At 43.9% G+C, this 23,727-nt stretch overlaps 2 protein-coding genes across 34 annotated transcripts in view; both read right to left on the bottom strand.

Annotated features, from left to right (window-relative positions):
- The window catches only part of MADD (MAP kinase activating death domain), a 75,702-nt gene extending 57,915 nt beyond the window's left edge, over positions 1-17,787 (bottom strand). For 26 of the 28 annotated variants that reach the window (XM_074824015.1, XM_074824013.1, XM_074824011.1 and 23 more), the window contains exons 1-3: positions 17,532-17,787; positions 3,712-3,904; positions 348-962 (exon numbers count right to left, since the gene is read on the bottom strand). In XM_074824015.1, the coding sequence (XP_074680116.1) occupies positions 348-962; positions 3,712-3,773 (677 nt within the window). In that variant the 5' untranslated portion in view covers positions 3,774-3,904; positions 17,532-17,787. Of the gene's footprint in view, positions 1-347; positions 963-3,711; positions 3,905-7,192; positions 7,273-17,387; positions 17,468-17,531 lie in introns of those variants that run through there. The other 2 variants (XM_074823988.1, XM_074823989.1) reach the window with 2 other exon arrangements.
- A 2,039-nt stretch (positions 17,788-19,826) lies between these two features.
- The window catches only part of NR1H3 (nuclear receptor subfamily 1 group H member 3), a 30,431-nt gene continuing 26,530 nt past the window's right edge, over positions 19,827-23,727 (bottom strand). For all 6 annotated transcript variants that reach the window (XM_074824022.1, XM_074824021.1, XM_074824024.1 and 3 more), the window contains 3 exons: positions 23,101-23,214; positions 22,181-22,275; positions 19,827-21,794 (listed from right to left, as the gene is read on the bottom strand). In XM_074824022.1, the coding sequence (XP_074680123.1) occupies positions 21,648-21,794; positions 22,181-22,275; positions 23,101-23,214 (356 nt within the window). In that variant the 3' untranslated portion in view covers positions 19,827-21,647. The remainder of the gene's footprint in view (positions 21,795-22,180; positions 22,276-23,100; positions 23,215-23,727) is intronic.

A 23,727-nucleotide genomic window follows, 5' to 3' on the forward strand; every position in this document is an offset into this window, starting at 1 on the left:
CCAGAGAATCAGTCGTGACATTCACTGCCACGGAGCTTATATGCCATAGCAACAATAACAGCATCAGTGCTCAGCTTCAGAAAAGATTATGCTTGGTCAGTTGTTAGCAGGATAGTGCCTCCTTAGGCGTATCAAAAATGAAAATCATACCAGACTACAGAATCAGACAGAGGAGTTTTAAAGAAGTCATGACAAAAATTTTCCTTTTTCTACTGTGATCCTGGGTTAACACAGCAAAAAGGTCAATCATTGGTGTTTGGCTGCTTCTGCAACCACACCATGCAGACAATTGCAGCCATGGACACAAACAGCGGGAGGGCAGAGTTGTTTCTTCCCCCTCAACATACCTCTGCACACCACGAGGAATCCCCAACTTCTTGCCCAACAATCGCTCACTACAGCAGTCCACAAGTCTCTTGAGGGTGTACAGACATTCACGAAAGGTGGAAAAGAAGGGATAATGACTAAGGATGCACAGAGAAGTCAGAGTGCTGTTCCGAGAGCGATGGCTGCCTTTGGTCAGACGCTTACTGCGCGGTGATCGATTCACATCCGGGGTGGACTCTGTACTTGGGGCCTGCAGTGAAGAACTGCTCTCTGAACTCTCAGTGCCCACTTCCTCTTGGGGTGCAGATACCTCCCCAGATTTGGGGATTTTCTGTCCCTCCCGAGCTCGATGTCCCCCTGTGCCTTCTCCCTTCTCCTTGGGTACTCGCTTCTGGAAGGAGCGGTAGAAGTTGACACAGATTCCATAGCGAATGACACCTGTATCCTTGTCTGTCAGTGTGAAGACAAAGGAAGTGTCATCACGGAAGCTCATGCGTTTTTGCCGCACGCTCAGGCATCCTTCTGGCTGGCAGAAGAATACAACATCAGGCGGTAGAGGAAAGTCCACGTGGTCTTCTAGAGGGTAACGTCGCAGCAGTTCAGGAGTCTGAGCAACACTATCACTGCTTGGCTGCCTACAAAAAAAGCAAACAAAAACCACAAACATAGTTGACTAATGACAATAAAAATTTTTAGTATCTCTCTACTAACATGTCAGGAGCCTGTGGGCTCAGCTTCATCTTTGCTTCTTCTCTCCCCTACTATACAGGGGAAGTGCAGCTTCTCAGTCAGTAGCCACAATGCCCAATCACTAGCACAAGGTCACAGCTGCAGAAAGGTTAAATTAAAAAGTCTGTACCATCATTATCAAGGCCCAACGAGGAGCCTGTTCAAACGTGACCAAGAAAAGGATTTTCGGGAGTATGTTGTTCCCAGGAGAACATCACAGTGTCATGTTTCCCTGACTTTGATTTCCAAAATTAATTTAACTGCACGGGTCTCTGGGCAATGCTTAGATAGGAAATACGCTGTCCCTCTCCAAATATACAGTCAGATGAAAACCCCCTGGATTTCAGCCACTTATGAACAAGATGAAAAATTAAATGAGAAAATCCAGTGTCAATTCCTAACTGAGAAAAACAAGAATTTACTTGGAAAGAACTCAGACAAATGGAATGATATGGACCTCATCCTATAAAATTTTCATTAAAAAGTTCCAGCAATCATAGATACATATATTTCTGTGTTTGATTTTCAAGTTGGATTTGAAGTGTAAGTTACTATAAAAGCTGGGTAGTAACATGCAGACCTATTTAACAGTGTGGGTCACCAACCTTTGTACCACAAATCACTAACAGAACACAAAGACAGAAAGGCAATACTGTTTATCTCTAATTTTCTACCAGAAGAACAGATTCTTTCAAGCTATTAACTGTTTTCCTACCACTATTTTTCCATGAAAGTTACTAAATAACTGCCAGAGAAATAGTATGAGATCCACATAGTGGAGGAAGAAAAGCATGTCCCCAGAACAAGCTCTCTTTGGTTTGACCCCTTTGCTATAAAGCCTGATCTCTCACCATTTTCTAAAGTAATTAGCATTTAGTATCACGTTTACTAAATGGGATGTAAGCGACCTGGCTCCACCATCACTCTCCTATGGGATCTCATACAAGACATTTTCTCACTTTGATACTTTAGATTTGCCCATCATAAAATACAAATGACACCTGCCTTTCTCTGAGAGGTGAGAAAACCCAAACAAGTAGTATAGAATGTTTGTTATTTACAAAAGAAAATCACTGGTGTAAATAGCTCTACTGACTGATTCTCCCAAACTAATACTTTATTAAAGAAAAAGTAAAAATGTGTTAGTAATAAAGCATAAATTGGTAACAAAATTTATACTGCCTGTACAGTTAAGTACTGAAATACTGTATGAAAAAAGAAACCCTAAAAAGCTTTTAAATATTAATGGACACAACTAATGCATCATCTGCTGAAGAAAAAATGTCAAATAATGCTGGTACTATTTGGCAGTAAATGGTTTAAAAAAATGTCATCAAAGTACCAGTGACTATATCATCAGTTCATGCCTTTGCAGTAGTATTAGCTACAGGGTCTTCTCAGACATTTAGAAAATCTGCATTTATCAAAAGGGAATACTTCCAAAAGGCATTGCTATTTATGCACGGTGGATAACAAGATGTAATGGTGAAGGCCACATGGAGCTCCTAAGGACTCTGCAGCAGAAGCTACTTCAGTCAGCTCCATGTCTTATCACAGGCATTTGTTGAAGTGCCTAATGAGACAACAGACCTCTGAGCATTAGCAATCTAGCTACCACTGCCCAGCAAAAAGCAAGAGAACTAACTGCAGGAGTCCAGAAGTGATGCTAGCAAATTTCTAAGTGAGAACATCAGACACTATAAGCAACACTGCAGGAGGCAAGTTAACACTTCTTCCTCCTTTTCCTAGCTGGTGACACACATATGGAAAGCTTAGTTATTTTTCTACAGACAGTAAGAAATAATTAAACCATTAAATTATTCTGCCCGTAAAATACAATAATAAAAATAATTATTAATTAGGATTATGTCACTGCCTCCACTTAGGCTATTTATATATTGCACTCAAAGTATTCTGAAAGTGGGAGGTAAAGTAACAGGCTGATGCACATAAACCACTGATATTTAGAAATGAAAGAAATAAACCCATTAAATAAGACTGGCAGAAAGCTACTGCATAAACTCTGAATGAAGAAAAACAACATTTACTGAGCACCTGTGTATTTGACAAACAGCACACATGTCAACCCCACATTTCATATATGCTTTAAGTAAATAAGCATAACATTTTATCTAATGATAGTTAATAAGACTTTAAAAAAGAAAACATTCATGTCATTCCTAGGAGGATAAATGAGTATTAGAGGAAGAAAGAGCCAAGTAAGTCAAGTCCAGATTGTTTTTTTTTAAACTGAGTTTACAGACTACACTTCAAAAGCTAGAAAAGTAACCCCAAACTAGTATTTTACTTGCATGTAGCTTTCAGTTTGTGAATCCCCCTATCCTGATGCCAGTGGAAACAGAGAAGTTCAGACACAGAGGCTACCAGAGAGTCATACATAAGTTGGCTTTTCTTATCACCCTTTGCAGACCCTTGAAAAGGAGTCTAAAGACCTCAAGTTAAAAAACGTTGGCTGTGCTAGCATCTTTCAAAAAGTGCCCTGGGCCAAGCAGATGCTCCCATTATGGTAGCATTCTGCACACATTCCAGACAGCTCTTCCTCAGCACCAAGCAAGGCTTTGTCAGTGGATGCTACGCTATTTATCCCCACTCTACTGTGCAAGCAAAAGCAGTGCCGAGACTCTTTCACCTTACCTGGCTCCAATGATCACAAGATAGTCAAGTAACCGAGGGCAGATTTTCTTTTTCTGCACCATTGTCCTTGACGCCCCTCCCTATGTCATCTCAGTGAATTTCTGTTCATTGATCCAGTAGTCACTTATCCAGTCAGCCGTGATTGATCGCCTCGGGGAAGAGAATCTGCTTGGAACAGTCTAGCAAGTTCAACCTATGATCAAGAAAAGCAACAGTGTCAAAAGCACAATCAGGAATACCAAACACATACAAGCCACTTCGTGACCTTAATTACATTCCCCAAAAGCCTCAGCTTTCTGTGCAGTCATGGCCATCCACATGTCTCTCTCTTCATGAGTATAAAACCACAACCACAAGTCCACAAAAGCAGAGAGCGCTGAAAAACACACAAAAAAGTACAAGAGGATCTCAAGAAAGACCACAGACAAACAAAGCAGCGTATCACTGGCAAAGAGCTATTCATGAAATGGTTCGGGGCAAAAGTATTGCTTAGGCAAATCCCTGGGATCCGTACAGTGCTTGGGAAAGGAGCTTCACTCAGCAATTCTGTACAGCAAAACATGACAGAAGAAAAAAACACAACTTGAACTTTAGCTGTCTGATAAACAGAATAACTAAAGAAGGGGTAATATCAAGAGAAGTCCAATCTGATATAATGCACCTCACCCTCCCAAACGTGGATATGGCCCAGAGCAAGAATGACCTTCACAATCCCCAACGACTGTGACCTCTAACACTTTCTGTGAAGACGCAGAACTGCTGTTCTATAGAACTGCAATTTGCAATAGCAGAAATGCTTCTTGTAAATCTTATTGTTTCTTTCAATTACTTTATTCAATTCCATTTATCTTATCTTCACCATTTACTCTTGATACCCATGCCTCTTCTAGCTACTTTCTCTGTCCATTTTATAATGGAAAAACCTTCTTGGCACAACTGATATTGTACTGCAGCATTACTATTTGCCAATAACTATGTTTAATAAACATCCAGAATTCAGTAAGCACTATAAAATTGTTCTTTCCAATCCCACCATTCATACTACACTGAATTCATGAAAGGAAAAGAAAAATCTTAAAAATTAATCAAGTTCCATATCACAATGTTCCCTACCTACATGTGAAAACCATCTGAAAACAGAAATTTTCTGAAACAGAAAGTTCTCAAAAATTCTAAAACCGGAGATACTCAAACTGTACTACAAGTTTACTGAGCATACCAATGAAAGCATTAATAAAATTGTATATTTAAAAAAATTTATTTGATTGCCTTTTGGGACATATTTAGAGTAAGGTTCATGTTTACATCTGAAGGCTATCACAGAATTCAGAGGATTATTACTATTGTACTAAAATCTTTCAGTTCTGCAGCATAAAGTTTAGATTTTGTCTGTATAAAAGTCTAACAGATTTACTAACTGTAATTCTCAGCAAGATTAGATCATTTTCTTGATTGTTCTCTCATTACTTCACAACCAAAAGTTACATAAAGGCACTGTAACTGTCAGCATCTCTCAATCACATTTAAAGTCTAGAGACACAACTGCTTTTTTCCCAGTCCTTCACATTCCAGGTACAGAGTTGGGGGATTTTGTTCATTAGCACTCCAAATACCACTAAAAACACAAACACACAAAAAAAGTATGTATATGATTTACCAAAAAAGGAAAATCATACTAGTCAGTAAGTATTAATTATGAATTAATAAACTGAAAGCAAGCTTATCCCTCACACACACAAAACCCCACTTCATGGCATGGTTTTAGCAGATCTTCAATTACAGTCACTGCAGGTTCCTAAGCGACAGCACTATAAATTACCTTCTCTGAGAAACAATACTTTTATAAATTATCTTCTCTGAACAACAGACAAAATACAGACACAGGAAGTAAAGCTCCTGTTTCTTCATTTTAATATTATTGAAAACACTGTAGAATCTGTTTTGCAACAGCAATTGATCCAACATATTCTGCAAATATCTTGGTGTAGATAAACCGGAGAGGAACAAGAAAGTTGGGGTGATCAAGTGGAACTTTTTGCCTTCAGTTTGAAGAACTACTTTATCTGATTTCTTTCTAAATAGCTTTACCCAGAACTTTTTAAGGAACTCACTGTTCAGTTACAGACACGGGCATAGGAGCAAGTTACCACGAGGTAACCTAGAAGTATGACTTTGAGGAACTTCCACTATTCAGTGGTAACCAAACATATGGTCTTCCTCTGTAACAGAGACTATCCTACCCCTCAGTGAAGGTGGAGAAAGTAAGCTGTGTTTACAAAGGAGTAAAAACATACACAATGACTAGAGAGTAACGGAAGAGGCTACAAGACCATGACCTTAGCATACCTTTCAGTAACTTGTCCATACCCTGGGGTTTTTCTCCTATTCTCTAGCCTGGAGAACATCTCTTATGATTGCAATTCATTACACAGCTTTCCCACAGTTCTGCAAAGGAGCTAGCCAGGTATGCAATATGAAGACCTCCATCAAAACCATAAAATTTTCAAAAGAGTAGCCAAGCAGACCAATACAAGGAACATATGCAGGGCTTCTGGAATGGCTGAACCTGCATCCTAGTGATACATCAAAGTTTCTGTCAGTTTTTGAAAAAAATATCTGAGCACTTTCCAAGATGCCTGATTTCTACTGCAACACAGGGAGACCAGACTGATCAAGATACTCTGCAGGGGCTTCTAGAGTCTCCTTTACTTGGTTACTTATTTTCAACAAGGCCATAGTTATAGTGAGACATAAGAGGACAAAGGCTTCCTTCCGGAAGACAAAGTTTTGTTAGATTGAAGCAAGAGGTAGAAGAATTAGAACCAAGTTCAAGTTATTGCCTTCCCCTATTCAATCTCTTGCTTCTTCAGAGATCTAGTAACAGCTCATGACAGTAATTAAAGAGCAATTAGATCAGTATTTGCTGGAACTCGCCTTCCTACTCCTGGTTGGAATCAGACAACACAGTTGATCTGTATAAACCAACACAAACAGGCATTACAGTCCTACCTCTCTCTGCCTATCTGCCAAAAACTTGCTTTCAGGCCAGCGTCATTCCCTCCTCTGTTCTGGTAAAAGTACTCATGCAGTTACACGGTGAACCAGATTGTGGAATTGATATGGACTAAAACTAACACCCTCTCTTCTCCTCCCTTGCCACTTTTGTTTTTACTAGCTTATTTCTATGACTTGGTTCACCATCTGGCCATGCAAACGCCTGTGCAAGCACAAAGAAAAGGTAGGAGTGAGCAACTAAGGGAGTCTGGAAAATTTGATTAAACATAGTATGATCACAGAACTACAGATGACAGCTTCTCTACAGGCCATAAAGAGGTAGTTTCTTTCTCAGATTTGCTACCATCCTTCTAGCTCCTAGATTTTACAGACTGAGTACTTTAGAACAGAAAGAGATCAAACAAGCCAGAGGTACTCCCATTTCTCCTCTTTCATGTTGGCATTCGGACCTGAATTGAGAGATTACCTTAACTCTGAGATGGTACAGGTTTTTACATTGATGGTCTCCTCTCTCTCTCAAGCTGTTTTAACTCTAGGTTGCTTTTTCTGAGAAGGTCTTCTGCAGCGTGCTTTCTCTTTGCAAAACATCTTGGAACCAGCCCTTTGAAGACTGAATCCTCAAGCAGTGCTTGAGAAGAAACTTCCTGTAACTTCAACTCAAGAAAAATAAAGAAGCGAAGGCCACCACAGAAACATACTGCACAAGCACATCACGTATCTGAGAACACCACAATTTAAATAAGCACTCACATGGATGGTGAACAGGTTGGTGAGAACTAACACTACCCACGTACTGTAGCAGCTGTCAGCAATACTCACAAACTAGTAGAAATTGGCACGGTAGCCTAGACACAAAGACAAAGGCCAGAGCCAGCACTAACCCACGGCCTACCAGTAAGTCAAGACAAAAAAGTGTTCAAAACAACACTTCTATTACTGGCACTACTCTACATTTCAAAATTCCCCAAACACCCACGTTTTAGGTTGTAGCACAACTTCTTGGAGGACAATCTGCATGGTATTCTGCCATTTAAAGTCCTCCCAGAAATAAAAGACTATATAAACACACACTCACGAAAAGCACCACACCACAGAACGGATATGGTAGCATGAAAGAACTGCAGCAGCCATTTTATCAGCTTAGAGCCATCTGTGTCAGACCAATGCCCAGAATTAGTTCCAAGACATGAATTGTGCAGTACCCCTGTCTCATCTACCTGTTTGAGTCTTCAGTCTTTTTAAAAAAACTCTTTTCTTTCTAGCTAAAGGAACAAAGCAATTTAGTCAAAGAATAACTTGAACACAACAAACCGTTAATCCAATTTGGCTCACAGTCATTTTCCTCACACAGAAGCTTCCAGCTTTGGTAGGTCAGCCTTACACTCAACTGTATGATAGTCAGCAGGTATTTAAATCATTGCTGAAAAAATGATATGAAGACAGCAGATTATTTTCCAACAAGCAGATGTTAAGCCCTGCTTTCCTTACAACTCTTCCACAGTTTTGGATGGTACCAGAAAGGCCTCTCCTTCCATTATCTCCAGCTTCTATCTGGTACAAGGATCATACTGACCATTTCACCAGTGCATGGATACCTTTAGAATATAAATCAGGGTCATACAATTCAATTTACTGACTGAGTGGAGAGCATACAGTGGGACATTAATTTCTAAGAGAAAAAAAGAGGAAGTCATGAAGGAGACAGCAAGAATTACAGGACAGAAGCCACATGAATTCTGGTTCACTGAAATCTCACCTTGCAAAAGACCAAATTTCCAGCTATGTCCAAAAGCAACTAAATTTTCAGTTCCTTGAAACATCCTGAATTTCTATTTATGCTCAGCCAAGACAGTCTGTACTCAGTTCAGATCTACAGCCGCTATGCCTGACCTTAGTGCATTGTTTACTCTGAACGCAAGATCCATACCAATCGGACTAAACTGAAAGCTGAAACAAAACACAAGTAGGGCCAGGAGTTTCAATGCCCACTTGGTTGACTTACGTTTCCCCTTCTCACATTACACCCCTTGAGTACGCTGAGACAGCCATCTGCCTAAGCTATGAAAAATAGGTGCAAGTACTTCAGGAGCCGCCAAACCCCCTGTGTGGCCAGGAACTCCACTTAACTCACCGTAGAACTGGAATCAATGCAGTCTGAAGCACAATATGAGCTATTCATGGTAGCTTTGACCCATCTTTAGACATTTTAATAATCTTTATGGAATTTTACCACTGAAATTTTGGTTACTACTTCTTTCAAGTCTGTTTCAAGTGGTTCCAGCCACTCTCTCTGGTATAGCACATACTATTTTTGCTTGTACTAAGAAGCAGCCCCCATCTCACAGGAGCCATTTTACACTTTCCCTGCTTAACAGCTACATTAACATTAAACACTGCTAGTAGTTTTATACTTTAAAATATGCAACATTCTAGGAAGCCTATTATCCCTATCATCCAGATACTACAGTGGTTCTACTAACACAAGCAACACAGATGACTGCGCAGATGAGTTTAAAACACCTCCCCTTCTCCAGAGCTTGACAGAATATGGAACAATTTCTAAAGTCAGACCTGGATGGACTTGCTATACTGGTGCAGCTGCTTTGTGTGTTACCATCCACCTTGGCAAGGCAGCAGTGCATGCCAATGCCATGACTCCTAAAAAGATACTAGCACTTTGGCACCAAAAAAAAAAAAAAAAAAAAAAAGGGGAGGCATTTTCAAAGAATTGCAAGCATGCCTAAAACAGACAACGGCATATTTATCTAGTATGATTAGTCTATAATATAGGTGCAGTTTTGCGAAATGCCTGGGGATAGTTCCAAGCATAAGAAATCACCCAGCAGGGAACAGGACTGCAGGCAGATTCTAAAAGCATCCTCCCTGGAGCACACGTATCACTTGAGTCAGTAAGAACTCCTTACAGATAAAACAGCTGATGCATCCCAACTGTTTCCACCTTCCATCTATCCATAAAGCTCCAAGGAAAGGACAGAATAAATGAGATTAAGGAAAATCAGAGAATGAATTGTGAAAATTTTTGGTAATACAAAAAGACATCCTTGGAAGCCCTTCTGAAAAATGATAATAATTTAAAGATTTCTTCTTTTCCTGCTACAGAATGATATTATCTCTTTGCCTTCTGAAAACAGTACTGACACAGCCAAACATCTTTAGCCTCCGCATCAGTTTTCCAGAGCAAAATGGAGGTAGCATGGACAGAGATACCAGCGAATAAGAATGAACAAATAAGACCTGAACTAGTTCACAAACAGAAGTATCATGCCACACAGACAGGAACCTTTTTGCAGCATCACAGAGCAAAGCTGGACTGATTTAGGTTCTCGGTTGCTATAGTAACAGATTTCCCCATCCTTGTCATATGCTGGCCCTTCAGCATCGCTTCCTCTCTCCCCTCTGCTTCAGCCAAACGCTTAGCCAAAGCTGCCTGCTGTACATGCAAGACCACACAGTCGCCACACGTGCACACACTGTAAAAACAGACCCACAGGTAATCTGATTCAGATCAATCTCCATAGCAACCCAATCTTTAGTTCCTACATCTTAGCCTGTGGGGTCTATTTATAGAGCAGCTGCAGCGCTCCACCCCCTCTGCTCCACCACCAAAGCTCCCAGTGCTGCCCATACGACAAACAAGCTTCAGCCCAGCACAAGGACTGCCTGGAGCCAAGGCTGAAAGATACCCCGCCTGGCACCCACGGGCCCCCGAGCTAGATGCCAGCGTAGTATCTGTAACATTTGAAACACCTCCCAGTTGGTGAGGTTCTCCATATCCACAAATACTACAAATATCTGAAGTCGTTATTGCTCACGGAAAGCTGAGTACCAACAGCAGCTGACAAAATCCGCTTATCCAGGTACACACAAGATACTTCCAAAGACGTCCACGGCAGCTGCTCCTTTAGCCTTGCACAAAAAGGATGCGCAAAAGGACGTGCAAAGCGTGCCAACGCAAAGGTGCAATCCTAACAGGAACTTGCAGGCAGCAGCAAACACAAAGGAGTGGTCCCAGCAGTACCTGCCCCACAGAAGCACAGCTGTACCCACCAGTAGATATTTGAAAACCATGCGGCTGGGACATTCATCTACTAATTGTTTAAAAAAAAGAAAGAAAAACAAAAAGAAAAATCAAGACCGAGGCCTTGAATGAGCCATGAGAGATAAGCACATGAGAAAGAACAGCATGCAAATACTGTTATCCATTTTACTCTGCTACACTCTTGGGGAAAACCATCAACAATAAACTAATGGAGGAGAATCATACGCTTTTACAGCACTCTACTTGCTAACAGGAAGAAGATGACAGATTTTAGCCTCAGCCCCAGTTCATTTCACACACTTTAACTTAGGTTAAAGACCTTATTCTCCTCCCCACCTCCTGTACTGCCTGAAACACCTTGCTCATGAGCCTCCCTGCAGCTCCTCATAGTGCAGGGCATGCAGAGCACCACTCACCATCTTCTCACAGAACATAAATTCTGGCTTAAAAACCCTCTGTCAACCTGGGCAGTTCTCCTGCTCTACACTGTTTGGATTTAAATTCATCTTTCATTTAAGAATAATCTCCAGAGATTTGCATTAGAGAACAGTAACACAGGTGGTTTGACTCCCTCCCTGCCCTTCACTCTTTTCAAGTCTGTCCTTTTTTTCCCCCCCTCCTTGTGTAACGTCACCATCACAAAACACAAGAGCCTTCTCATCTATTTCTACCTCATCAGCTTTTCACTGATCCTCAAGACTCCAGTAGGAGCCATTCATACACTTTGCAAGGGGTGTGGGAAGGCAACCCAAAGCCTCAAAACCTACACAACACCTCCGAGCTGACTTAGTCTCACCTTCTGCAACCTCTGTGGCAATACATTCTTTTCCAAACCAGAACTGCTTTCGGCTCAAATTTTGCGCTGAGAAACTTTCTCACTGCTTTTGAGCACAGCCTAGACCCCATCACTCACAAGATGCTTCCATTCCCAGCCCTCTGCCCAGTTCCCATTTGAGAAGTAGGCCACAGTTCCCACCACGCAGGCACGAGCAGGTTTTTTTTCCAAAAGCCAAACACTGCAAATATACAGCCATACAAAATTAACAAGAAAACAACAAAGCATGTGACATTTAAATGGAGAGAACTGCTGGATACAGCTGCAACTGCTGAATTATTCAGTGCTCTCCCTTGCCACGGCGCCTCCCCCAGCCACGGAAAGCAGCTCTAGGTCAGGAGCTCAGAGAAAAGACTTGTATAAAAGGACAGCAGGTAGAAGAGACACACTGCGGACAAACAGTGAGGAGTGTACCAGTGACCAGTGGCTTCTCCTCTCACATCGGTTTCAAGGTATTCACCTACTCATTTGACAGGTGACACTATTCATGGCACCATCATCACCAAATACAGGCACATTCAACTCTCTCCTGGAGATGGGCCACACAGGGACAAATGACAGGCTTGCTGAGATCCCGACAACAAATTCCAGCCATTTATAAGTCAGAAAAGGGGGACACTCACAATCAGTGTGGAAACACTGGAACATTGCTCAGGATAATGAGAACCTGAAAATAAAGAGAAGGATTTTAAATAATCCAGTTATTTGGCTGTCGTTAGCACCACAGAACTGGTACTCAGAGCCTCACATCTGTTTTGCCTCATCTTAGAAACACTCAGCCTGTCTCCCTGTGTGTGCCACCTGCCTTGTTATCCGTTCCCTCTACTCGCCTTCCTCTCCATCAACTCTGTGGAAGATCACAAATTCCTACTCTCAAAATTTTGGTGATAAACCATAGTACCAGCTGGTCAAAACTGAAAGGAAATCAAAGAGAAAAGCTCATTTTCTCTCTGCTAGAGCTCTGGGACGTGAGAAGCAAGCGTTTGGCAGACTCACCCACATGTAAACATTGGGGGGAGCAAGCTCCCAGCAAAGAAGGGGTAGGAACCGCCTCAAGTGACTGTGAGGGCCTGAGAGGACCTTCCAGACACTGGCAGTCACCACGGCAAAGGAAGGAGGGAACAACACCTGCTGGATATGTCTGAAGCCTAATGAAGGAAAGAAGGGAGAAATGAGGTGGCCCGGAGGACAGAACAAGCCTGCCCAGCTCATAGCTCCAGCAGAGCACAGTTTAACCGCTATCAAGCGGAAACAGGCACAGCAGCAAAGTGGCTCTGTGTTTGTGGGTGAAGCAATTTTGGTAAATACCAGTTTTGATTCTTAGTCATCTTTATCACAAAAAGCACTCCTCTCCTCCTGCTCTCTGTTGAGATGCAAATGGGCAGAGGCAGAACTCCCCATCTCCTTTCCAGAGCAAGTACAATATACCCAGGCAAGCAGAGATCCAGGGAAGCTGGTGTCAAAGCTACGGACAAGATGACGACCAAACATTTGATACTGACAGCAGGAGATTCGGTTAGAATATAAAGGGAAGCAGGACACAGCCATGGCACTGAACTCGCAGCCGTAACAAAGAAAAGGAACAGATTAAGAAAAAAAAAAAAAAAGGCTGCTCTGCTCGTGGAGATAACACACAGTTCCTGGAGGTCATCAGATGCTTTACTGTCAATCTGCATATCTTTGCTCTCTGTGTGAAAAAACAAGGTTAATTTCCTGACTCACAAATACCACTTAGAACAACTGTTTAGAAATTAGTTACAAACAAAACAAAAAGGAGAGATCTGACAAACTTTACAGGACACATCAAAGGCAATATGATGACCAGCCCCTTTTTGAGGGCTGCAACTGCTGTGAAATACTGAAAGCTGCGAAAGAAACAAAAAACCGTGAAACTTTATTCCTTGCTGCTACACTGATGCATTATTTCTCACAGGCACCTGGAAACACAACAGTCTCTCACTGAACTGCAATGCCTAGGAACACAGCACGAGAACTGCCTCAGTATAGGTAATTTAGGCATATGCAAGCAGCGCTTTTTACTTTTAAATCACTGCAAGGGTCCTGTTAGTAGCAGTAATTAAAAGTAAACACAACCTCTCACAATTCAGTAGTTTCTGGGCACCAAAAGGCACAGCCTCCCCATTTGGGAGTTCTCTGGTATAAAGAGATTTTTGAGCTCCTGGCAGAATGTGGGTCATTTCTTCACATTTTTGCTGGGTTTGGGGTTTCAGTTGGTTGTTCTAGTTCCAAGAGACAAATCAGGAGCATGTTTCTCAATCACCAACAGTAATTTCCATGTGGTCATGACAGGTTTAAAGGACTCTAGTGACAGAGAATCTGATCGCTCTAAAATTATTTTCTAGCTTAGACAACAGAGCAAAGCCCAGCTGAATTATACAAGCTCGGTTACAGAGAGTGAACAGTAGGTCGTCATAACAGTTTTTCATAGCTCTTGAGGTAGAGAAGGAAAAGCAGCAAACCCTGCCATCATCAAAAGAAATATCACAATTATCCACACATTAACAAATTATCCCACTAAAAACCATTCCCTTCTAATTGATGCCTCATGCTGCTCATTTTTATTTCACTTTGTGTCTCACTAGGTCACTAACAATGCTTTTCCTTCATGAAAATTTATACCTCAAGATAGATGGAGATTGTTTAAACTGGGGAAGTGATATTAATCTTACATATCCAGCTCTTTCATTCCTGTTTCTAAATCTTTTCCTCATTGCTGCAAATCCCCAATCAGTAGCTGCATTCTGTATTTTCTACTAGTGCGTTGAATAACTACGTCAAAGCCTTTCTGCCAAGAGCTGCCCAGAAATCTAACGCAGTATATCTTAAATGCAGGCACAACAGGGCCGAAGGACATTTGCAGGAATTAATCTGGTTGTAACATATGCATTGCCTGTCTCCAATTCCTTCCTAATGGAAAGTAAGTGAAACATTCAACTCTGTACTTGGTTTTAACAAAAAAGTATCAATTTCCATCTTGTGAGCATGATGGTACTACCACCTAGTTGAAAAACTACAATGTGAAATGACAGTCAAGTCACTAAATTTTACATCATTTGTTATCCACTCTCACACGCTCGATCTCTTACAGTATTTTTTCCCCAGAAAAAGAAAGTAATTTCTCTAACAAAAGTATCTGGGAAGAACTATCAGAGAAAATCTATTACCTCAAGTGCTGTAAATTAAAAACTGTGAAGAGATTTATTCCCTTAGAATTCAGCAGTACTCGTGACTTGCTAACAGTACCAGAAATTTTCATAAATATTTGGTTTTTCAACTGACTCATTGCAAAAGATATTAAATAGACCAGACTGAACACCTTTCCAGAGGTACTTCTAGTATATTCTGTCTATACATAACTTGAATATTTGATACGGCTTGAGGTGAGAGGGAAAAAGCTATAAATGATGAGCCTCTGTGCCCCTCACCCCAAGTCAGATAAAATCAAAGCCAACATTAATTTAATTTAGGAAGATGATATGAACAACTGTTTCTGGAAGACTTGAGATGCACTGATGACTCTACCATTTCTACTGAACCATCAATCCTGATACTCCAGTAACTAAAAAGCTACTTTGGCTAGGTGGGCAAGGCTTAGTGTTAAACATCCTCGAAACTTTTATTTCTCCAGCTCCAAAATCTTTCTGAAACAGACTGAAGTTGGACTTCATTACATACACATCCTGTCTGCTTTCAAAAGAGTTACAGAATGGTATCAAGGTTGAAGAAGAAGTTTGCCCTCTAAAATATTTACTTTATGTTTTTTCATGAAAACTTCAAACTAGAAGACCTATTTTGTGCCCGTTGCTACACAGTCTTTTGTGGCTTCGGCACATAACACATGATGAAAACCTAACTTGGCCAAATTACGTGTTTTGTATGGGCAACATTCTTTCAGTGTGGACATTATTTTCCTTTTTATCCATCCAGTAAAACTAGAACTGTTTTAAAAGTAGTAATGGTGTGGAAACTAATGCAGTAGGACTCTGAAGTTTACAGCTTGAAAGGTGCTAATTTGGTAAAACCACAAAAGTTCAGACTTGCGATACAACTGCAGCACCACTGGACAGGCGTGTACAAGATCTTTCAGTGCTGACAAGGCTGTATTATTTTCCAAACAAAAGCGTACTAGAGACTTGCTGATGATTTTACATTTTATTAAGCACACGGTAAGATGCTTAATGAGTGTATAATTAATTCCAGGGTACATTAAATTAGGTCCAAGAGCTATGCATTTTCTAACAATACAATGGTAAAGAAAAAGAACTATTTTATAGCTGGAATAATCAATCCGTTCAGTATTGCATAACATGCTACCAGAGGATGGCCAGATTAGATCCTACAAAAATTATATTTTAGCTATGATAGATGCCCAAGGTGCTCTCTCTGATGTGTCAGGATTGCAGATTTTCATTACTGCTGAAAACAGCAAGTACTTCTTGTGCCCATCCAAAACAGTTCCCAAGGTTCAAGCAGTATGAAGTCCAAAAATGGAGACACTTCCCAAATAACCTATATTTGGATGACTTTGGTTTGGTTACGTGACCCTCAGGACACCACAATATATCTTCACTCCCCTTGCTTCTACCAGTAACATCCTTTTTTGCAAATAAGTGATGCTGCAAAGAGCACAGCAAGGACACTTGAGAGGGTACCAACAGAAATGCTGACCCAGAGTTGCACTGAATGTAGAGAAAATGGCTGGCTTGCCTAGGGAAAGCACAACGTATAGCCAGATTCACAGTCCTACCCCATGTCCATGGGGCTGCAAATTTACAACGTATGTTATTTTGTATATGTCTGGAAACAGTGTGGTATAGGGGCAAGTTCGGGAAAAAAGGGAGAGAAGAAAGCCAGACAACAAATCACTTTCCTCCCAGGCTTATCATTTCCCTAAGCACCTCTTTATCGTGACTCCACACAAAGAGTATCGCAGACCAAGCTTTCCTCCCCTCCTTCACCTGAAAATAGAAGTGAGCACACAGCAAAGTGGTGACACCCCTTTCTAAGGGGAAAATGCTCTTGATTTATAGGTTACTTCATAAGAAATTGCCTAGTCCAAAGTGAATTTGCTGTTCTATTGTCTTGGGGAGTAACAGGATCTGCTGTTTACAAACCGAGGAGTAAAAACACCTTTTCCAGTCACATCACTGCAGCGACCGACCCCTCCACAAAGCTGCACACCCAACCCCCCCCAGAGGGGGTCAGACCGCCCTGCGCCTCCTTTCTACCTTGGCCTAACTGTCCTGCCCGCCTTCCTCCCGGCTGGGAGCGAGGAAGAGCCGCTGGGCAGGGCCGGACCCGGGCCCTGCCCTGCCCGCCAGGCTCACCGCCGGGCGGGAGGGCTGCGGGCCCCGCGTCCTCACACCCGCCGCCGGCCGAGCGCCCCCGCCACCCCCCGGCCGGCCACGCCGCCATTTCCAGGCGCCCCGCGGTCCCCTGCTCCGCTGCAAACCCGCAAGCGACCCCAACACCCCCACACACACACCTCCCCCATCCCCGCCCGGCCACCGCTCCGCCACCGGCCGGCCGAGCCCCGCGGCGACAGCGCGGCCACGGGGTCCGGAGCCCCGGGAGGATGGAGCAGAGCTCGGGTGGGCCACCCCCTCCCGCAGTGACCTTGCGGAAGGGGCTCGCCGTACCCGAGCATCCCCACAGCGCCCAGTCGGGCGGCTGCGGCAAAGCCAGCAGCGGGTGAAGGCACGGGGGGGGGGGGGGGGGGGGCGGGGGGAGGTGCGGACACCCTACCGCCAGCTACTGGGGTGCGGATCGCCGAGCCCGGCCGGCCGGCGCTGCCCTGCCCGACCCAGCGTGGCGGCGGTGGGGGAGGCTCCTCGCTTTTGCCATGGGCACGCAGGCACCGGTCCGCACCGACCCCGACCCCGCGCTTACCTGTCGCCTCCCGGCCGCCCTGCGCCGCCCGGGCAGTTCCGCGTCCAGCGCCGGCAGCGGAACGCGCCACCCGCTGGGAGAGAGGGAGGGGAGGAGCGGAGCGAACCACTCGCCCCGACGACGGGGGGAGCCACCTCACCAGCCGCCCGCAGCGGGCTGGAGCGGGCAGCGGCTCCCTCAGCCACGGGGCCGGGCCGGGCCCTCCCGGGAGGCCGCAACGCGGAGGCGCGGCCGCTGCCCCCAGCCCAGGGCCCGCTCCTGCCCCGGCGCCATCTCAGGCGCCTGCTGTGACCCGCAACGGTGAGGGGCAGCCGGCAGGCTGAAGGCAAGATGGCAGGGAGGGGGAAAAAAAAAGCAGTTCTCCAGAGCCGGCTGCGTGGAGAGAAGCGGGAACATTTCAGGCCCGTGGAGCGTCGAGGGACGGCGCTCAAACCGCGGCCGGGCAAGCAGAAGGTGAAGCCTCGGCGCAAAGCCCGGCGCCGGCAGCCACAGGGCTGAGGGAACGCGGCCTTACAGCAGGGACACACCGCGGAGCACTCCAGGAGCTACTTGCCGAGTGGCTGCTGGCTTCACAAGATGACAAGAGAATTTGGTTATTAAAAGCTTGAGAGACAGCTTTTTTTAATTCCTTCCAAGCTCCTATAAACCAGTACACTGGCACAACCAATTCCATTTATAAACAAAACCAGAATTCCTAAAATAAACCCAAAATGCAACCAGAACTACCACAAGTAGCCCAATGGTTTGGAAAAATAATACATATATGAGGTGCAAAATGGTGAAATACTTGATTTGATATTCCACATCCAAAGCCTGCGTACTGTAGAGGAATTGGGATTTCAGAAATACACCCATTTTTCCTTCCTCCCAGTTGATCTGAATAGATCGTGAGCAAACACAGCTGTTGCACAAGGGTACAGCCAACAGGGAACACCTCCGGAAAGTGTGGTTCAAGCACCCTGTGATTTCTCCAGGGGCCAAGTTAGCAAAATTAATTTGAAACAGATAGGGCACAGAGACTTAGAGCAGCAGGACCAAGTCTCAAGCCTAGGTGGCATTTTGCAAACGTAGAAGTACAAAGGGCCACTGATCTCAAGGAAGGCTCTTCCCCCACACCTGCTTACTTGAGCTCCCTGGGCTAATGTGGGAAGCTGCTAGAAAACAAAAAAACCAATTCTGTACTAGTTTGCACTTTTAAAAAAATGAGAATCTGAATATGTAAACAAGGAGCTTATATTTGATGACACGATAATGAAAAGGGATGGAGAAGCCAGAGCCAAGGAAAATCACCATTTTCACCACTGCCATCAACAGCAATATTATGGATTGTTACCTTGAAAATCTTTCAAGTTTACATGCATTTTTTTCTCTTCAAATTAATAAAAATTAGTTGTAGCTCAAAATGAAGAAGCTCAAAATGAAGCTGCGGCTTCAGTGCCACTGCCTGTTCTGACTGTTGACAGCCTCATTCTTCAGTAAATCCTTGGACTAGGGCCCAGTACCCTCTAATCCACCCAGGCCCGGCTTGAGCTCTCACACTCTGCTCATTACTCCCCACCGCATACCCCGCTGCAGTTTCCTGTAAGCCTGTTCCCTCCTCTTCTGGTTTAGTAGTTTCCGATATAAATTTTATAAAGTAACGCAGCGAGTTCGGCAGAATCGCCTGTGGTGTGGAGCCTTGCTGAATCGACAGCTGCTTTCCTTTCCCGTTGGGGCAGGGGATCGTCAAGCGCTGAGGAAGCAGCTAATGCTGGACAGCTCTCCGCTTGCCCGTTCTACCATTCCCTTCGAGACAACGCTTACGGACAGCTATGCCTGTTGCTTCTCCTGAGCTGCTCATTTCTGATGTATTCATGCCAGGTATCTGCTGGGATCCTCCTGAAATCCACTCCACAGCCAGGGGCACACTGGACTCCTATTTCAATTTTGGTGAGCCACGATACGCAGAGAATGGAGAATGGAAAGAAATGCAGAAAATAGCACCTGGAATAAAAGGGTTAAATTGTGAATGTAGCTCTACAAATCGAGGTGAGGCATGTATGGATAACTCATTGTCTTCATGACACAAACTTAATCTCCTTCTCCTATTTGCCAGCTCTGGCACATGGCAAGGTGCGTAGCAAGCTAAAATCGCATAGCAGAGGCCCAGAGAAACTGCCTGGGGTTGCACTGCTATTTCTTTTTCACCAGTTCCTGCTTCTTCCCAACCTACATACTCAAGTTTGGTATCAGCTTTGAGTTTGTTACATCAAGAACTTATTCCACCCTCCTCCAGTCTAATGACAGCACATCAGAGAATGTCAAAATCCTGTGTTAGGCTTTATTCTTTTATATAAACATTAACATTTCTCAAACAGATTAGTTAAAAATACAGATTTAAACAAGAATTTTTGCAATTGCAATGAGTTATAAAAAACAACAGATTATTTTACAGATTGTTACAAGTGCTTTACAAAGGTGCAGAGTGAAGGCCAGTGGCAGGGGACCAACCTTAAGTGCAAAATGGACACGATACCCTCACCACGGGCAGAGCGCTCAGATACACAGCCAAAAAACAAAAACAAAAAAAACACAAACCAAAAAACAAACAAAAAAAACCGAGCCATGTGAACCTAGGCTCTTGGGATGCTCACCGGGCAAGCAAACATAGACCCTATGACAGAGAAGACTCATGAGACCAAGTTACCAGGATACTTAAGGTTACATCTCTGAGATCAGCCATAAGATGTTGTTTCTTGGAAAATAAGGAACGTGTTTTACAACAGTATATTTCTCTTCTGTCAGACAAAATATTGCTGTAAATCCTAGAATACTTACGAATGTGGATACTTAAGAACTTGGGGCGTAAATCCAGAGTGGATCTCACAGTGCCCAAAGTGAAGAAAGGATACAAGACCCAAATGTCCTTCTAAAGCAGCTGGCACTCCTCCTACAGGAGGGACCTCCACATCCCACAACCATCACTAAAACCTTGAGCCAGTACCTTGGAAAGACTTTGGCAAAAGGAAGAAGACGCAAGTGAATCCGGCTACACCCAATATTCCTGCAGCCCATGATCTGAGAGTTGTGAAGCCCAAAGCTTAACGCAATGCCCACGTATTTCACTAAATGCAGTGTGTCCTCTCTCCTTGGCCGATACATCTTCACACCCACCTTGGAACACATACCACAGGCTCCAAATTCTTGGGAAGTTTTTGAGATCCTTCCACCACACCTACCTTGCCTAGGTACCAGACCTTCCCATCTATCTTTCTTCTATTCCACCGCCAAAGATAAAATCTATGCCCTGATTTGTTTTGAACTAAAGTTTTCCAGCTGTTAGCAAATCAAAGGCAAAGTGAACTGGCCGAGAACCACCATGAGATAAAACTGCAATGTATTAAATTTTAAAAAATCCACTACTTTATGCCTGACATCTTTCTGATGTACAAATATTCCCTACCCAGAGGGCCTCCCTGTTAGAGAAAGAGCACTACACATTAGAGGAATCCTTTTTCCAAAAGAGGGCCAGAATGAAAGGGCAGCTCTAGAGATGAAGTCTCATAATAAAGAAAGAACAGCTACTTCTCTTGGAATCATTGTAAAGGGTAGCACATACAAGAGATTTTATTTATAGGAAACCCAGTGAAACCCCTAGAACATCCACATTGACTTCCCTGAGCTCCTCAGATCCAGGTACACTGGGGACCCTGCAGAAGCCTTTTGAGCTGGGTTACTCTCAACAGAGAGGGTTTGGCAAGTTCCTGCAAATTCATTTTCATAATCAACGAGAGGAGAGAATCAATAGGCAAGCCCTCGGGACATGCTTAGAGAAGAGAAAGACTCTGAAGAAAGAGGTGTATGTGTGAGGGAGGGAAGGTCTTCATTTCTACCGTTTTCAGATGTTTCATGTTATTCCTTTGGGGTATGGGCACTACATCGAAACCAACCCCCCCCATCTGATCTACCCCAGCTACCTCCTGCATAGTCTCATGACAGTGTTGAAACCCCAGGCTCATCACTCCCTGCACTGCCTAGCCCAGAGTTCAGTGCTTTGGAGAGGGGAGGCTGGCTTCTCATTAGCAAAGGCTGGGAGATGGCATTCCATCGGCATGTCAGTGCCCTGGGAGCATGCGGTCACTCATGCACATCCCAGATTTCTGAGAGCAGGGGAGGGAGTTTCTTGTCCTGCAGCCGAAGGGCAAACACCTGCTCAGAGTGGACACTACTTAGTGTCCGGAGACTGACCAGCTTCATTAACATCCGTGGAAACATCAGGCGGTCCTGCAGAGTCAAGAGAAATAGACAGCTGTTAGTAAATTCACACTAAAACTTTCTTCAAAAAAAAAAAAAAATTACCACACCAGATGATGCATTGTAACCACAACCCTGACTTCCTCTAAACCTGGCATTTTTCAGGAGGCGGCGGTGTGGCGGAACACAAATGCTACACCATGTCCCAAAACTCCAGACTTTCCATGCTGGCTAAACTACGGAACATGACACAGGACAGCAGGCGGTGACAGCTGCTGCCAAACAACCACAGAAGGGACGAGCGTGACAGTACAGGCAGCAACAGACCTGTTACAGACAGTACTGCAGGAACCGTGCCTGCATAAACTCAAAATCAGTTTGCATCATTGCTGGAGATGTTCTGGTCAGGCACTTACATTTGGTCTGTTGATGCAAATGTAAGAATGAAGGGCTTCCACATAGGTGTGCTGCAGCCTTTCCACCAGGGACTGGTCCTGCACATTCGGTCGGTCTGCCAAAAAAGCAGGTTAGAAGTAAGCAGATTGTCCCAGGCAGCTTCACCGGCCTTGCCATCTCTGCCTAACCCCAGTCCCTCGGTATGGTCTCTCCCCAAAACCTCACCCAGCACAGCTGGGAATGTCATCCATGACCACGGCAGCTATGTCTGTTTTCTATAACTATTCTTTCTCAGTGATGTCTACTGCACATGGGGAGGCCGATCTGACTCCTATAGAGATGCCAAAATAGCACTATCTAAGCATGTTTGGTCTCACATTTCTGTCCCAGTGAAGACAATAAGCTGCTCATTCAGGAGGGAATGAATGGGGAAGGCTCTCCAGCAGCTGCGCCAGGTAGAAAACAGGAACAAAGAAAAGAAAAAATTCACCTTTCAGGTCACAAGACAGAAAACAGAAGTAAAGAGTAGAGATGGCTCCCTTGCCAAGCCGTGCGCTGGCCCAGAGCGATACCGGCCTCACATCCGGGCCCCTTTACGTGACCACTAGATGTCACTCGTGGCGTGGGACCCGCGTCACAGCAGAGAAGTGCCACGGACACGAAGGGGACAGTAAAACAGCAATTTCTAAATGAGGAAAATAAGTAACGGATGATTTTTCTATATGCTTTTCCAGCAACGGGGAATCTGATTTCCTCTGGAGGTGGCACTAGAAACACAGACTATAACGAATACCCTAAGCAGAAGTAGTAACACGCTCCCTTCATCACTAGACCCTACACACCCTCTATTACTCCTCTTCAGCTTGTGATCTTCCTTAACTCTACTTTCTTTGCCCTCTGACTCACTGCTGCAGCTCTTCAGATCATCCTGGCTTTTTACCTGCAGAAAAAATGTTGATGGCGATTAAAAGTGCATATTCAGCATCATTGAGCTGTAGCTCATTCATTCCCTTTGAGAACTCAAAGATGGGGTTAATGAACTCAAACTGCAGACCTGCAACAAACAGAAGAGAACAAGGTGAGGCAGTGACAATTGTCTCGTCTCTCTCTCCCTCCCTCTCACAGAATAAGTTGCCAGATACCCACCGCAGTACACCAGGGAGTGGGGAGGACAGGCAGGCAGAGGGAAAACCCTTACATTATGTTCCAAGTGTGGCTGAAACCTCCCTTTACATCCCAGAGTTGCTGGTGAGTGCCAACAACAGCAGCTGAAGAGTCAGGCTCTAACGGTAAAATGACGCTATTTCCGGGTTTTCTTAAGGGCCTTAAATGCCCCACGGCACATTACTAGGCAACAGCTAAAGGAACATAACATCAACTATCAGATGAGTCTGTCAAAAAGTCAGAAGCCCACAAGTGCAACATCTATACTTTCCACTCTCACACCATCACCTCCTTTAAACCCATCAGCCATCTTGCCATCAAAGAAGGCTTTAATCCCATGCTACAGCTTCATCTAAAGTCCATCTGAGCTGAAAATATATAGTTCCAAGAAGTCTGAACTATG

Source organism: Strix aluco, chromosome 4, assembly GCF_031877795.1.
Source record: "Strix aluco isolate bStrAlu1 chromosome 4, bStrAlu1.hap1, whole genome shotgun sequence".
Classification (NCBI taxonomy): domain Eukaryota; kingdom Metazoa; phylum Chordata; class Aves; order Strigiformes; family Strigidae; genus Strix; species Strix aluco.